This window comes from Amphiura filiformis, chromosome 14 (assembly GCF_039555335.1).
Source record: "Amphiura filiformis chromosome 14, Afil_fr2py, whole genome shotgun sequence".
Lineage (NCBI taxonomy): Eukaryota > Metazoa > Echinodermata > Ophiuroidea > Amphilepidida > Amphiuridae > Amphiura > Amphiura filiformis.
Window position 1 is genome coordinate 25,048,622 of NC_092641.1, and position 16,797 is coordinate 25,065,418.

Below are 16,797 nucleotides of genomic sequence, written 5' to 3' on the forward strand. Positions count from 1 at the left end.
TTTGCATACAGAATAACAAAAGTGTAAAAGTGTAAAAAAATTCACAGTGAGATGATTCCTTGGCCCTCTGCACCATAATCTAGTAATCTATAGTACTTTAACCCCCTGAGCACTACCTGCCGATCTAACATTACCTCTGATTGGTCAATTACATGATATCTTCACTTTAATTACCAATCAGAATGGAGCTTTGCAAATAATTCACCCCAATTTTTTTGCGTGGTGAAATTATTCTAACAATATTGCTGATTGGTCCAATTGATAATGAAAACTTCTTTTTGACCAATCGGCAGGTAGTTTTCATAGGAGTTAAACAAAAAATCCTGCAGTCCTGCTTGGAATACCTGGTGACAGGCCAGGAAAACAGGTTGATTGCCATCAGTTCTCCTCCTGTGATGCTTTGTCTTTTGGCTCTTTGTTCCTTGTCATGTCAGCTACCATGATGCTAAAAAGTGAATTGGAATCGGCAAGTAGATTGGTTGGGGTGTCAAATTCTGCAATCTGTGGAAAGATGATGAGAACAAATAAAGAAAGTTAATACAAATTAAATCACACAGTATCCCTGTCATGTTAGATGGCATCAACAACATTGTGTCTAAACCTTTGGTCTTTAGCTGGGTGGTTGGGATATCCTTTGCATTGAATTAGCCTAGTCACCTCAATATCTTTTCTTGCCCCCCCCCCCACACACCCCCTACACACTTTTGAGGCAAAACCACAAAATAACATAAATTTCCACTTTTTGCAGCAATTTTGAGCAAAATTTGTCAATTCCCCCCCTGAAATACACTTTTCCCCCAATGCCCCCCGCCCCAAATCCTGGTGCTCCCACTGGTCACCGAAAGTGCCCTACCCAATGATCTTTGCTACCAAGTTTGAATTCTGTAGTAGTGATACTTAGTGAGTGGCATAACAAAATTATTCAAATCAGTACATTATACTGTCACAGAGGTATAAGTGCATGGTGTAATAGACCTGATGGGGATGTCCTCTTTTGGTCTATACGCTAGCGCGCTCGCCTTTTAATCCCAAGATTGGGGGTTTGAGTCCCGGCAGGACCGGAAGTGGCTCAAACAAAGTTCAGGTGAGACAAGAAAGAATGTTTTTGAAGTAGAATAATTTAGCTATCAACAAACCTTTCCATCATCAACGACCATAATTTTGTCTGAATCTAGTACTGTCTGCAGCCTGTGTGCTATAGTCAGCAGTGTACAGTCACTGAAAGCCTCTCGTATTGTTGATTGTACTAAACTGTCAGTCTCTGTGTCTATTGCAGCTGTGGCCTCGTCTAACATTAAAATCTGTGAATAAGATATATGCATAATGATAAAAAATTAATTCACTATTCATTTATACAACACAGCTCATTCCCAAAAAACACACAGGCCATTCCAAAACAACTTAGAAAATGTGGGCCATTCACAAACAACTTGGAACATGTGGGTCATTCACAAACAACTGGGAACATGTGGGCAGACCTTAGGCCCAAATAGCATGTCTCAAATACACACATCTGTTTTGCAGTGCACATTTGTCACAGAGATATTAGCCAATTTAATTTTTAAGTCCTAGGAAGGGCGTAAAAAAAAACTAGTTAAAATACCATTCAAAGATCTTTTAAGGTTGGAATTTTCAATAATTCACACCTATGTTACAGGGAGAGAGGGGTCAGCTTCCAAACGAAAGTGCCTTTGTTTATAGGACATCGTCAAACTTCTGGGTTGTTCCATAAGTTGTCACGATTCTCTCAACAATAATGGTCAAATTAAAGCACCAGAAATCACAAAACAAAAATTACACCCTAAATCCTTTAATTTCAAATATTATTAATTAGTCAGGCTCAGTAAAACATACCTTGCTTTTACGTAGCACTGCTCTTGCCATACAGAGTAACTGTCTCTCTCCGACTGAGAAATTGTCACCACTTTCAACCACAGGAGCTTCTAGCTGGTTATCTAACTTGCTTACCTATATATGGTAAAGATAAAAGTTTTGATATTACTTTCAATATCTTGTTTTTCCACCACAAGCAGCATGCCACTAGTGTTATCGCTTTTTGTTCATTAGTCAAAAGTTGTATCCTGTGTCATACGTCACAAGCAGCAATGCTCCGGAAGTCAACTGCCAGTGATTTGCAGCATTGGGCAAAGCGTTGACATGATCGATGTATTGGGCTATTCCATTCAAAATTCACACTATCCCTGTGGAAGATTTTGGAAATAGGTTCTACAGAGGGAGTATGAATTTCAAATGGAATAAGCACATTAGGCAGCTCTATTTGATTTTCAAATTGATAGAGTTAGTTAATGTGCTAATTCCATTAATACTGTGTAAAATTACTGCAACTGAATATTTTAAAGCGAACATGAAAAGTTACGAAAACAGGGGGCATATCCAGGAGGATTTAGCACCCTCGGGGGTGATGAAGCCTGGAGGGTCCTGGTCCATCAGCAGGGGGCAAAGCAATGGGAAATCCTGGGTTCTATATTTTTAACATCATTCTCCCGCACTTTGGTAACATCTGCATTTTTTGGTGCATTCCCTGGTTGTGTACACTCCCTCAGCATGCCATGGAAAGCATTTTTGAAAGGAAAAACAAGTTCACATTTTCAACTTTCTCGTATAACTTGATCAACGTATTAATTAATACAGCCTAGTGCATGGCCCAATTGAAAGCCTCATCCCTCGGAATTTTACCCCATCAAAAATTGATAGTTTGGCTCAGAAGAAAGCTCTTATTTTTATCATAATCCTAGTAACAATATTAATGTAAAACCTCAGATGTGTTCCTTTAGATGGTATGAACAAAAAAGTGTTAATCTCAATCACGATGGTGGTGTACCACACCTTTGAAGGTACTTTTCTGTGGTCCATTGTGATTTAACTCAAAACTTGGAATCAGATTGGTGATACAAAACACCAAAGAAAATACCACCACCTTTAAATAAGGCCTAAAAATTGTTTGGTTGGCGTAACATACAAAAATAGGGTAGGTAGGTCAGGATTTTTTTTACTTTTAAAGCTGTAAATTGCGTTTGATAAAGGCATTGGAACTTTTTTTCTTTTTTAATTCAATTTATTTATTTATTTATTAGGGTCGGTTGGGTTACGCCAATCAAACAAATTTTTTAGGCCTAGCTTGAGAATCTTACCTTATCTTTCATATATGTTTTCTCTAAGGCACTCCATATTTCTTTATCATTATGCTGCATAAATGGGTCCAAGTTGTACCTGCAAATGTTAAAATAAAATCACACCATCATATTCATCCTTCTTTTATATCCATTATGAGAACTACCTGCTGATTGGCCAAAATTAATATTGTGTCCAATTTTGAACCAATCAAGGAGTGTATTAATAAGATCATCTGCAAATGAAAGTCTGACCATAAATAGTTTAAAGCCTAATCATAATTGGCAATTGAAATGAGCATTTCAGGTTATCAACCATTCAGAAATGCTGTTAGATGACCAGTAGCGTCCAGGGGGTTAATTGATCAGAAACATTGTCATCTAGTTGTAAGTTGCTCAAAATTTTATCACAAATTCTCAACATAAAGAATATCCTGCCCATTATTATTATTAAAGATGGCTCCATTATTGACAATCCTGGGACCCCTACTTTACCCCATCAGAAAATGATACCATTTGAATATGTTTACACAACATACAAAATACAATTTCAAATCACCCATGGATTTGAATAAAGGAAATGCACTTCACCCAACATCCCCCATGTTCAAGTTTCAAGTTCAAGTTGATTTTGTCAGGGGAACACTCTTCTCTTTCATTGTTTGCCAGAAGGTACTCTGCCCACTCCACTGCTTGGTCCCTATTATCTTACCTAATAGTTCCAATGAACAACACAGGATCTTGTGGTATAATGGCTAGTTTTGAGCGTAGATCATAGAGACCGATGGCGCTGATATCGATATCGTCAATCTTAATTTCGCCTGCTTCTTTCTCCACTAGTCTGAATAGGCTCACACCCAAGGAAGACTTGCCTGTATATGATTATATAGAAGCATTATGTAATACAATTTGATCAAATAAGATTTAATAAGATTAAGGTTCTGTCAATTCACACTATGATATGCCTCCAGTGGTTGCTAGGGAGAGGCCAAAATATGCAGTGTATCATGGGAAAAAGTTGACATTCAAAGCCTGTGTAATATGAATAAAACACCGGGAAAATATATCATTGTGTTTAAATGTCAGTATATTGATACTACACGAAGATGCACAGTAAAACAGTAATTTACAAGATCCATTTTCTACCTGTTGACCACACAGAATCCTCTTTCAACATTATTAATATCGATCACACTCGTATGAAAATCTAATAGCTAGAACGGTGATGTCGATCCTGGAGGTCAACAAATTGGACTGGAAAAAGCAACCGTTGACAGCACATCGTATTGCAAATTGCGAGAATTAAAGTAAAGGCAAAAATAGGAAGCGTAGTAAAATTCATGTGAAGCAGATGTTGTTGTGTCACAGGTCAAACTTGAGTTAAACCTCTGAGGGATCTTCTTGATAACTGAAAAGTAGGCCCCTGTCATTGCGACACAGCCCGTCTTGTTAAATGAAGGCTCCTCCCATTTCACATAAATAGCTGCTTTGACTCCTCTCTCAAACCATCTGGTTTCTCTGTCTAATATTTTGACATCCTTATTGTTGAAGGAATGATTAGTGCTGTCTAAGTGTGTGTAAACTGCAGAGTCTCCACAACAAGTACTAGTTTATTTTGTCTCCCCAATGTATTATGGAAAGGGGAGTGAGTACCCTGTGTCTCACAATAATACTACATACAGTAAATGGTCTGTTTTCAGATGAAATTCCACAAAAAAAAACCAGAGTAAATTAAATCTGATGGATTTGAACTGGGGCCCTTCTATTTATTTGACTTACCAGAACCAGTTCTCCCTACAATTCCTATCTTTTCTTTGGGTTTTGCTTCAAACGAAATCCCTTGTAAAACTAACGGCAGATTATCACGGTATCTCATCTTCAATTTCTCAAACTTCATATGACCTTCTTTGGGCCAGTCTGCTGGAGGTTCATGATCTTTGACCTTTGCTGGTGCTTCTGATGTTAAATTCTGGAAAAAAAGCATACAAAAGAGTGTTAAAGCATTGGAAAGTAACGCCTAGACTGTGTTAGTCTATTATTTCAACTGAATTCGTCAGCTTAATTCATTAGTGATTTGGCAGTTGTTCGTAGTAAACTGCTCTGCACCATTGGGCATTACAATCAGGCAAAAAGTAGAAACAAAAACTGAGGGCATCGCTGTGGAGCAAAAGACCCACCTTTTTGTGTGATTTGGCAGTGTCCGTAGTTTACTGATTTGATGCTAATGTTGTTACATATAAATCAACTATGTGGTATCATATGTGACCATCCACCACGAAGTGGTAGTAAAGTCAGCTCTAGATCATTTTCTGTTTATTGCAGATTTTGAAAGAATGCACTTTCAGCTTTACAATGACACCTCAACCAGCTTCATCGGACATCTAGAAGTGAAGTTATGGTTCATCAAAGGTCAAATTCCTAATACATTTTACATAGAAATCCAATACTGTTTTTGATTGTATCTCAAAAAGGAAAATGCCGACTTTACGACCAGTTTGTGGTGGATGGGCACATAATATATCCATGTGGTTTGAAAGACAAAGTTACAGTCTGTATGTGATCATAAAGAAATTCTATCAAAATATTCGATATATAGGGTCAAAGGTCACATTTTATTACTTGACCGACCCTGGTATTGTAGGTGCATATTAAGCATATATGCCACGCATTAGTGTGAAAACATTTACAAATGAAAATGTAGCTCATAGTAAACTTTCCTCAGCTCAATACAGAATGTTGTACAAAATACAAGAACTTCTTTTGCAATCTAACTATTGCCACAAGTCTACACATACCTTGATATAATCTACTATTCTTTCTACTGATGTAAAATGTGCGTCTACATCTGCAGTTAATCGGATGGTGTACTGGAATAAGCCAAGAAGCTATAGAAAAAACAAAGGTAGAAACAGATTATCAGACATTTGAGGCATGCAGTGGCCTATTATTTTTAGGAGCCAGGAACTTAAAAGCTGTGTCTTGGCATATAAGGAGCTGATTTGATCTTTGGGTGGGATCAAGTTAGTGGACAAACCTCAGAAACTTGCCTGGTTGCAAGTTGTTGTTTTTCTAGACTCACAAAAAAAGTTCTAAGCAAGTCTTGCATGTTCTGTTAAAACTATAATTAATGATTAGGGCCACTAATTAGGGCCTAAGCAATTAGGGCCACTGTATGTCAAAATCGAAACACAATACAAATAAGATGTATATATAATGTACAGTTTAGCAACTAGCAGTGATATTCCCTATTCGGGGCCTTTGTGTCAATATTAAACCTGACAACTGACAACTAAACATATCATCGAGTGCATAACATAGTATACAAATATTTACTGCTCATGAGGGATCTGGTGGAATCTATTGGTCCCCGAGGTGAACTGGAGACACAGCAACATTGCAAAACATTTCAAATTTCAATCAATCATTGATTTTTTGATCATTCAAAATTGTTTACACAAGTGAGGATGTCTAATCGGAAAGCTAGCCATCTATTAGTTATGCAACGCACACATAAGCCCCCACTTACCGATGTTGCATATGACAATGCCAGTCCTGCGTATGCTGGTGGTATATGACCATGTGTAAACACAACACAAATTGCGGCAGTCGTTGTCAGTAGCATCATAAGAAAGTCTAATCGAAAAGCCAGCCATCTATTAGCTATGTGAAACATGATCTTTGGTACGGTGTTCTCGTCAAGCAGTCTATGGAACCTAAAACGTGAAATAATCAGAACAACATGGTGTCAGTTCACCCCTACACAAATGGGCTATTCCATTTGAAATATCATACCCCTGTGGAAGATTAAAGAAAAGCCTTCCACACTGGGCTATTCCAGTTGAGTTCCATACACCCCCTATGGCATGAACTTAATATCCCACACAGGGGTGTAGATTTCAAATGGAGTCACCCTGACCATTCAGGTAACTCCATTTGAAATTCCCACTCCCTGTGTGAAAGATTAAGGTCATGTCTTTCACAGCAGGTGTGTGGATTTCAGCTGGAATAGCCCATAAATCTTTGCTTCATGCCTGTAAATCCAAACCAATAAAAAAATTAACACAGCAGACGACATGAGAGTAAAATTGGGCTATTCCATTTAAAATCCACACCACCCCTGTGGAAGATTTTGGAAATATCTTCCACAGCGGGAGTATGAATTTCAATTGGAATTAACACATTAGCAGCTCCGTTTGAAACTCATCTTCCCTTTGTGGAAGATTTAGATTGAATCTTGATTAGAGGGTGTATGAAATTCAAATGGAGCTGCCTAATGTGCTCATTTCATTTGAAATTCATACTCCCCCTGTGGCATATATATATTTCCAAAATCTTCCACAGGGGTGGTGTGGATTTTAAATGGAATAGCCCATACATCAAATGCGTTAACAAATCATAAATATTATCAAATTAGTGTTGAAATGATCTTCTTTGTGAAACTTTTGGGGAAATTTTGAGGCTTTCTAGAGATACAAATATGCTCAATAATATAATAACAACATTGATCCCACTTGACGGTTCGCCAACACCAAAAGGCATTTTGAATTGCTAAAAGCGTCTTTGAGCAATAATTGAAGCGCACAGGTTACTCGTCTCCTGGCAGTATTGGAGAGGTAACAACATTTTCACATCTTATTAGCCATATAAGCAGTGTGTGTACTGCGTGTATGCGTGTTCAATCAATAAAACAAAGCTAGCAATGCCCGCCTAGCCTTGACTATGCCTAGCCTACTGAGGCCTAATGCCAGCCTAGCCTTGACTAGGCCTAGCCTCCTGATGCCTAATGCCAGCCTAGCCGTGACTAGGCCTAACCTACTGAAGCCTAATGCTGGCCTAGCCTTGACTAGGCCTAACCTACTGATGCCTAATGCTGGCCTAGCCTTGACTAGGCCTAGCCTACCGATGCCTAATGCCAGCCTAGCCTACTGAAGCCTAACTAGGCCTATATCCTTGCAGGTTGGCCTAGTCATATAATTTCCAACCTTACTACTAGGGTTTTAGGCCTAAATACAAAAATGCTTTTAACCAATCAGCAGCTAAAAATATATGTATGACGTGTAAAAAACAAATATAGACTGCTCTATATGCAGGAAATACTGAGAACTGTTTCCCTTTAGTGATCTTGAGACATCATTCTGCCGCACTTTGGTATCATCTGCACACACTTCCTTCACATGCCCTTGACGGTCTCGAAGAAATAGTAGACCCATTGTCTCAATCACCTTCTGGACAATTCTCACCATCCCTCATGAGCAGTCTATATTTGTAAACTAACACCCCAGCTCCCACACACACCTCATGCTTACTTCTGCACGAATGCATAAGACTATCTATATGAACAAATAAACAGCCACACAAACACACAGACATCAAAAAGCAAACACCCCTCGTTCTTACCTTCTCATAAATAAATCTGATTTTCCATATGCATGAACAGTTGATAAGCTTTGTACTGTCGTCATAAGATGTGCAAACCATGGTGAGCGTGATATGTTATCTACACGCTTAATGTGAACGATGGTGCGGTTGAAAAGCGCCACCACAATGATAAAGAAGAACGCCAAGAAAACTACAGAGATGAGAAACCATGGATATACACTGGCAACAATTCCGATGGTGAAAAGTATGAGCAGCATGTTTTGAATCCAGGAATCCAAGAAGAATGGAAGGCGCACATCAACTGTAAAATAATGAATACAAGATAACTGATTGATTGATTGCAGATATCAAATGTAATCACACATTCAGGTAACCCCACACTCATGGTCAATGTCATATCTTCCATAGCAGGTGTATTGATTTCAACTGTAATAGCCCAATATTTACCAATATCTTAACATGCGATCAAATACAAATCAAAATGCAGAAAAAGATATAAATCATCTATCACAAGACTTACTTTGCCTTTTCTACAGGAACAGCTTATATTAGTCAGAAGGGTAATTAGACTTAAAGGTCCATATGCACAAAACAAGTTAGACCTGGTCTAACATTAGACCTGGTCTACACATGGAGGTTAGAATTAGGGAGGGGATCCTTTTACTTATTTTCTTTTCCTCCTTTACTCCTAGCAAAGTCCAGAAGTTGAACCGCAGCCATCTAATATTAAGCTACATGCATTTGATCTTAACAGGATCTACAATAATATAGAATAAGGTATGTAAATACCAAAACGTTCCTTCTCTGTAAGACTAATCTCCATGGTTAGACTAGATCTGAAGTTAGACCTGGTCTAACTTGTTTTGTGCATACGGACCAAAAGGGTTTATTTGGGGTTTAGGGCATTTTGGTTAGGATAAGGGTTGGGATAAGGTTAAGGTTAGCAGTAGGGTTAGGGTCAAAGTTAGGATTAGAGTTAGGGTTAGGTTTACTGCAAGGATTAGGTTTACCGCAAGGATTAGGGCTTAGCTTTACAACAAGGATTAGGGCTTAGCTTATAGGCTAAGATGAAGTTGAGGGTTAGGGAAGTTTAGGGTTAGGGTAAGGATTAGGGTTTACATGTATAGCCAAGTTATTTGTTTGTTTTTTTGACTCACAACCCTTTGATTGATTCTTACCTTCATCCATATCTTTAGATAATCTGTTCAATATCCTCCCAGATGATGCGGTGTTGATTGATGGCATGATTGATTGATTCTTACCTTCATCCATATCTTTAGAGAATCTGTTCAATATCCTCCCAGATGGGGTGGTATTGATTGTTGGCATGATTGATTGATTGATTCTTACCTTCATCCATATCTTTAGAGAACCTGTTCAATATCCTCCCAGATGGGGTGGTATTGATTGATTGATTGATTGATTGATTGATTGATTGATTGATTCTTACCTTCATCCATATCTTTAGAAAACCGGTTCAATATCCTCCCAGATGGGGTGGTATCAAAGAAACTCATCGGACAGGAAACTACTTTTTTAAAAACCTCATCATGGAGATGAGTGGTTGCTCGTAGAGTTGTCTGAAATTTGGAAGCACAAGAAGAACTATAAAACATATCTGAATCAAATTTAATAAAAATGAGCTCATTAATATTTATTAAAGGAGTATTTTGTGATCCTAGCATCCTCTTTTTATTACATTTTTCATTAGATAGCCACAAAATAAAGCTCATCCCAAATATTTCAGTTGATTCCGATTTTGCGTTTGCGAGTTATGCATGATTATGTGTATTACACTGCTCCATAGGCAATGTGTTATAATTTCGTTCTGATACACCAGAACGTAATTCAAATTTATTTCACGATGTTTTTGCTACACAAATTAATCTTTTTTTGAACAAGATTTATTTTGTACATAAACATTATGTAGCTAAAGGTTTCCAGTGATATAAAAATCTCAACTTTTTTTGAGAAAAGTTTAGGGATGATGCTGTGGATCATGAAATGCCCATTTAATATTCAAGTAAGTTGACACCACACTATATATACAGGAATCCAGCAAATCTTTTGTGGGCTTGGCACTCTAGTGGTGGCTGGTACAGAGGGTTGTTACAGAGCACCCATAGATAGTTTGATACATTATGATCCATAGAGCTGGGTTGTCTAAGATACTACTACTCATGACTAACCTTTGTGAATACTACTGATTTAAAGAGAGAAATCAGTATGAGGGCTGGTACAGAGCACCCATAAATAATCTGATACATCCATAGATCTGAGTTGTCTAAGATACTACTACTCATCGTGACTAACCTTTGTGAATACTACTGATTTAAAGAGAGTAATCAGTATGAGGGCTGGTACAGAGCACCCATATAGATAATCTGATATATCCATAGATCTGGGTTATCTAAGATACTACTATAGTCTGTGTATCTACCGCGATTCACCGGCACTATAAGCTTTAAGTTCAGTGTGTTCTGCGTTAGATTAGCATTACTTGGTGCGAGTACACACTTTTACGCACACGATCAACGTGCCGCATATGTACATGCAAGAAACTATGCTAAGCCAACTCAGCACACGATGAACTTCAAAGCTAGTGCCGCTGACTCGAGGTAGATATACAGACTATACTCATCATGACTAACCTTTGTGAATACTACTGCTTTAAAGAGAGTAATTATTATGAGGGCTGGTACAGAGCACCCATAGATTATCTGATACCACCATAGATCTGGGTGGTCTAAGATACTACCAGGATCCGCTGATGATGTGCTATTAAATGCACCCTGAAAAAACAAAAACGCAATAGAATAAATGAATGTTTAATTTTTTGTTCAATTCTGTCTTTAGTCCTGATGAAGTCAGAGCCACATCTGACCAATTTCACACAGTGACTGGCTGCACCAGTAAGTAGTTTTCACACATTGACCGGCTGCACCGGTAATGTGATATCCGACGGCGCATCCGAATAAAAATCAATTGTTATGGAATCCCGTCGTGAAAGCCTATCTACTTACTTAAATGTTTAATACATCTCTTCAGAATCCATATTTGAGACGGTATCTCAATTGTAATGTAAGTGATGTGATCTCTCTATCTTCACGCATATAGACTTTAAACAAATAAAATTGTAACTGTATTTTTCAGTTTCCCTGTAAACTATAGCAGAAATATCCCCTGAATTATTTAATATTGAGCGTCATCGGAGCAATTTTGAACGAACTGCCGGGCAAACGGCAAGATACGTCACTATGAAAAACATGTGTAAATGAACAGCTTTTTGCAAATACACTGCTATGCAAAATGGACAATTTGAAATAAAGCAAATGAGATAGGTTAATTACCTCACAAAAGAAGCAACATTTATGTTAGGATTTGTTAATTTTACTTACTTTACTAATTTTGAAGAGTGTTGTCTACTGACTTACTCTGTCAAAATTCATGAAAAAGACAAAAAGGTTGCATACATCGCTATGTGATACGGCTGACGAATTACAGCAGTCAGCATGTGTATAAATGGTTTGAGTGCATAAAACATCACACAATATGGTCATTATAAAGCTTATTTTATACTACGAGATGCAGTCATTATAAGATTCAAAGATTTTCATAAGCTGCATTTGGGTCCACATAAATACTGAAATATGATTGGATCACACATGTCAAATTTATTCATAAAATGAATTAGGGATTCAATCATGTTTCACCGTTGTTCATCACCGTTTAATAACGATGCAAGCGCGTTGTCTGCATGGTTTAATTCGCGAGGGCAGCTTTAGCTGCCCGAGCTAAGTAAACTCACGCAGACGCCCGGACGCGAAGTTGTTAAACGGTGATGAACAACGATGAAACATGATTGAATCCCTTTCAACAACGAAAAGAAGCTAAATATCGTATAATTCACGATTATTTTACGAGGAATGTCAGTTAATCATTGCCACTCAGCCTTACAAAAACTTCGATGATTTCTCTTTTGATATCAGCAATAAAACTACAGAATAAAACGGCAATGTTTAGCCGCTACCTGAAAAATACTGAATTCAACTTGTAAGCTGGCATACGCACAAAGGTTCCAGGCATGATGAATTTTACGCGCTCTCGCGTAACACGTAGTCTCGTTCGCGTATACGCTACAGTAAAAGTGTGAGTTCATCACGGTTTAACAACGGTTGGCTCCTGTACAAAGGTATAGGAAGAGTTGTTGAATTCCTTATCACTTACCCCATCACCTTGTTGGAACCAATAACTGAGCCACCAATTGGTAAATACAGTACCAAATGCAACCAACAAGAAGAGGAGAATCACAATGAAAGCGAGGATAAATCCACCAGATGCCCGGATATACCTAAGCACCGTCTCGAATCGGCTTACTCCGGCTTCCGCGGATTCAGCCTCAATTAGACCACCTGTGATAACGAAACATATGAACAAGAATGAATGCTAGGAAATAAGGCTAGGCTCTTATTAAAAAAATTCTCGCACAGGGTAGAAACAGGACTGAGTCAAGCATCCTACTCGGGGGAGGGGAGGGGGTACTCAAAACAATTAAACAGATGGGGATGTGCAGCCAACATAGGTCGCATTTTAGCCCATTATCATGACACATTATTCAAGGCCAATTTTTGCGATAAAGTTCATTAATGGGCAAAATGGGAAACTGAACATAGCTACATCTTCTTCTTCTTGAATCCTTTAGTTAGTTCTAACAGGCAATAAAAGTCAAATTTTAATATTTGGTCAATGTTTGGAAATAAGGGCCCAAAACATACTTTTTTAGGGTGTTTTTTCGTATACTGTGACAATCAAGTCTTATAACCAAACATTTAATTAAAATAGCACAAAAAAGTGAAAATTAGAACAAAAGTTCGGCATATACTCAAGATTTTGAATCCGTGGACTTGTTCCAAGTCTTTGATTTTTGTGACTCGATTGTCAGAAAACGCATCTTTTGGGCTCTTTTCAAGAAATTAGTTCAATAGTGAACTTTTTCTTTTATCACCAGTTACTGCTAAATGAATGATTAAGTGTGATCTATGTTTCATTTGGCAGAGCTTGATAATATTTGTTTTAATCCCAAAAAATTAGTGCTGTATTTTTCTGGAATAGGGAGTAGAACCCACCGGCGTGTCCAGGATCTGTTCCTGCGGGGGGAGGGGGCTCAGAGGGGCTTTCAGAGTTATGCTGGGGGTGGGCTTAACAGCTAAAATCGCCAAAAACGGCTGATTTTAACAAAGTGTGGGGGCTTCGGCCCCCAAAGCACACCCTCCCCCAGGACACGCCACTGGAACCCTCCAATCATGAGTCAGCTCCCATACCACTAGCATCACCAGACCTCCACTACTAACCTTCATATTCCGGTTCTTCTTCCATATCAAGTCCCATGTCCTTTTTACTTCCCATCTCATCCTTTGATGAAGTCAAGTCCCCACCAACACTTGTCTGTGATTCGTCACCTTTCTCTTTGTCTTCGCGTTCATCCATGTGGAATGTACGAATTAGATTTGCATATTCTCCATCTTCTGTCATCAGGTCATTGTGTTTACCCTCCTCGGCTACTCTACCATCGCGCATCAGTATGACGTAGTCGCAGTCGGCTAGGTACTGCAAGAATGAGTCAAACGTTTAAATTTAGACAAAATTCAATTTGCATGTACCATCTTACCAAATTAATACCTCCTGTACATATGGACTTTGTGATCTTCTGTTAATTTGTGCATTCCTGCCTTTCTGCATGAATTGGGTTAACGGTTTGTCTCCATGGTCAATCAGGTTACGGCAAACAAATAAATCTTTCCAATTCTTGAAGAAACCACAAATTATTTCCTGACCTGACCTGACAGTTTTGGCGAGTACCCGCTAGTCCGAAGGACCGCTAGTCCGAAGGTTCGCTAGTCCGAACACGTATTTCAATGGAGGACGTGACGGTCGCTAGTCCGAATTCGCAAAAAGGTTCGCTAGTCCGAAAAAAAGGTTCGCTAGTCCGAAGGTTCGCTAGTCCGAAGGTTCGCTAGTCCGAAGGTTCGCTAGTCCGAATTTATTAAAAGGTTCGCTAGTCCGAATTGTTAATCAGGTTCGCTAATCCGAATCAAAAAAAGGTGCTCTAGTCCGAATTTCAAATAAGGTCCGCTAGTCCGAATTTTATATAATGTTCGCTAGTCCGAATGATAAATAAGGCCCACTAGTCCGAATTCTAAATAAGGTCCGCTAGTCAGAATTTTCCTTAAAGAACCTGATCAGCGCCACCATACACCGGTCTCAAAATGTGTTGGAGGTGTTTGATCAAACTAGCGTGTTACCTGAGTAGGTGCACACAGGTTCACAACATTGTTCATGTTTTGCATTGTTTCTTTAAAAGTAATGATGGCAAGTACATAAAAGTATACATTTTCAGAAAGGAAACAATGCAAGTAACCCAATAAGTTTCCAAATCGATGAAAACTGTATATTTATGTTCTAAAGACACAAAAAGTATACATGGTATAGATGCTGTTTTTGAATGTTTATTCCTTTTAAAAATGACTGATGTAGGGTTTGCAGAATGAATGAAATTGCAATCAAATATACACCATCGCCTCAATGGTAATGGAAATAATTCAAAACAACAACGAGAGCTAGGCCTATTATGAATGTCTAAAATACAAACTTTTCTATTTATTTTATTTCTTCATTGATTGCTTTCTCTACAAATCCTTCCTTTAATTTTTTCTTTCTTTCTTTCTTTCTTTCTCAAGTTCTTTCTTTCTTTCTCAAGTTCTTTCTTTCTTTCTTTCTTTCTTTCTTTCTTTTTTTCTTTCTTTCTTTCTTCCTCCTTCTTTCCTTCCTTCCTTTCTTTCTTTCTTCCTTTCTTTCTTTTTTTTTTCTTTCTTTCTTAAATTCGGTCTAGCGTCCCTTATTTAAAATTCGGACTAGCAAACCTTATTTATAATTCGGACTAGCTTGAACCCTAAATCAAATTGAATTAGCGGACATGATTTTAAATTCGGACTAGCTTAACCTTATAATTCGGACTAGCGAGCCTTATTTAAAATTCGGACTAGCGAACCTTGGTAAAAATTCGGACTAGCGGACCTTATTTAGAATTCGGAATAGAGAACCTTCGGACTAGCGGACCTTCGGACTAGCGAACCTTCGGACTAGCGAACCTTCGGACTGGCGGGCCTTCGGACTAGCGGGCTGTAACCACAGTTTTGACCATCAAGACTGACAAAACACAGATTGTTTTCCACTTTATGCTTTATTTGCAAGGTTATTACATGATATACAGATTTCTTTACTGTTGTTAGAGCCTTTTCATTAGTTTCCAGCAAGTTACCATATATAATTCATTAATTAGGCTAGCATTATCACGATCATTGTGGGTTTTGTTTCTCGAAGTATGAAAATGATTTGACAAAAATTTGATGTTACTTTTAATAGTCACATATACGATCCTTTTCTGGGCACTAGTGCATCCTCTGTTGGTGTACAGAAGTTGGATTCACAAATGTCACTCTGAAGACTTTGACTTTGATGAAATACTGGCCAACATTTCCTACGGAAATCATACGGTCAGGAAAAGTGTGCGGCTGATGTTTTCCTTAGTTAATCTTGCATGTAGATGTGGCTTACAATGGCTGTTTGAAGGTATATTGGGTTCTATACTGGCTCTAATTGTTCTGGGGAAGTAAGAGTTATTGTAACAGTCTTTTGTGGCTGCTAATATTGCAAAAAGCTTGTGAAGATGGTCGAAACTGTCAGGTCAGTAAAGAACTTTTGGTTCTGACAAGTTGAAATGTATATATTATAAACCAATATTTTAGTAGGCCTAATAAACCTACCTGTAGTTGATGAGTAACAAATACAACTGATTTTCCATTCCCTTGTAATGCATCTTTGATGCAATGTCTAAAGATGTGCTGTCCTACGTGAGTATCCACTGCGCTCAAAGGGTCGTCTAATAGATACACATCCGCATTAGAGTAAAGCGCCCTCGCCATACTAACACGTTGCTTCTGACCACCACTGAGGTTAATACCCCTTTCACCGATCTGGAAACATATATAAATGGTACCATTAATACCTAATGACTATACTGGTGACTCTTGAAATTAATATACATATACCAGTTGTATACTCACTCCACCAATCAATTAATTACTCAATCATTCAAGCAACCAATCCCTCAAACAATCAATAAATCAATCAGTCATACAATGACTTCACTCACTACTCACACTTATTAAGGTTTTACCGTCGTTACTAAACCTATCGACCAATTTTTTTTAGATTGACATATTTTGTA

General features: G+C 38.1%; 1 protein-coding gene across 1 annotated transcript in view; it reads right to left on the bottom strand.

The window, feature by feature from the left end:
* Positions 1 to 378: 378 nt before the first annotated feature.
* Positions 379 to 16,797, bottom strand: part of LOC140169307 (ATP-binding cassette sub-family C member 5-like) — a 69,555-nt gene continuing 53,136 nt past the window's right edge. The window contains exons 12-25 of the mRNA XM_072192565.1: positions 16,334 to 16,543; positions 13,862 to 14,117; positions 12,738 to 12,922; positions 11,162 to 11,302; positions 9,961 to 10,090; positions 8,529 to 8,811; positions 6,658 to 6,844; positions 5,927 to 6,016; positions 4,911 to 5,100; positions 3,844 to 4,003; positions 3,153 to 3,231; positions 1,855 to 1,968; positions 1,137 to 1,301; positions 379 to 501 (exon numbers count right to left, since the gene is read on the bottom strand). Coding sequence (XP_072048666.1) covers positions 379 to 501; positions 1,137 to 1,301; positions 1,855 to 1,968; positions 3,153 to 3,231; positions 3,844 to 4,003; positions 4,911 to 5,100; positions 5,927 to 6,016; positions 6,658 to 6,844; positions 8,529 to 8,811; positions 9,961 to 10,090; positions 11,162 to 11,302; positions 12,738 to 12,922; positions 13,862 to 14,117; positions 16,334 to 16,543 — 2,313 coding nt within the window. The remainder of the gene's footprint in view (positions 502 to 1,136; positions 1,302 to 1,854; positions 1,969 to 3,152; positions 3,232 to 3,843; positions 4,004 to 4,910; positions 5,101 to 5,926; positions 6,017 to 6,657; positions 6,845 to 8,528; positions 8,812 to 9,960; positions 10,091 to 11,161; positions 11,303 to 12,737; positions 12,923 to 13,861; positions 14,118 to 16,333; positions 16,544 to 16,797) is intronic.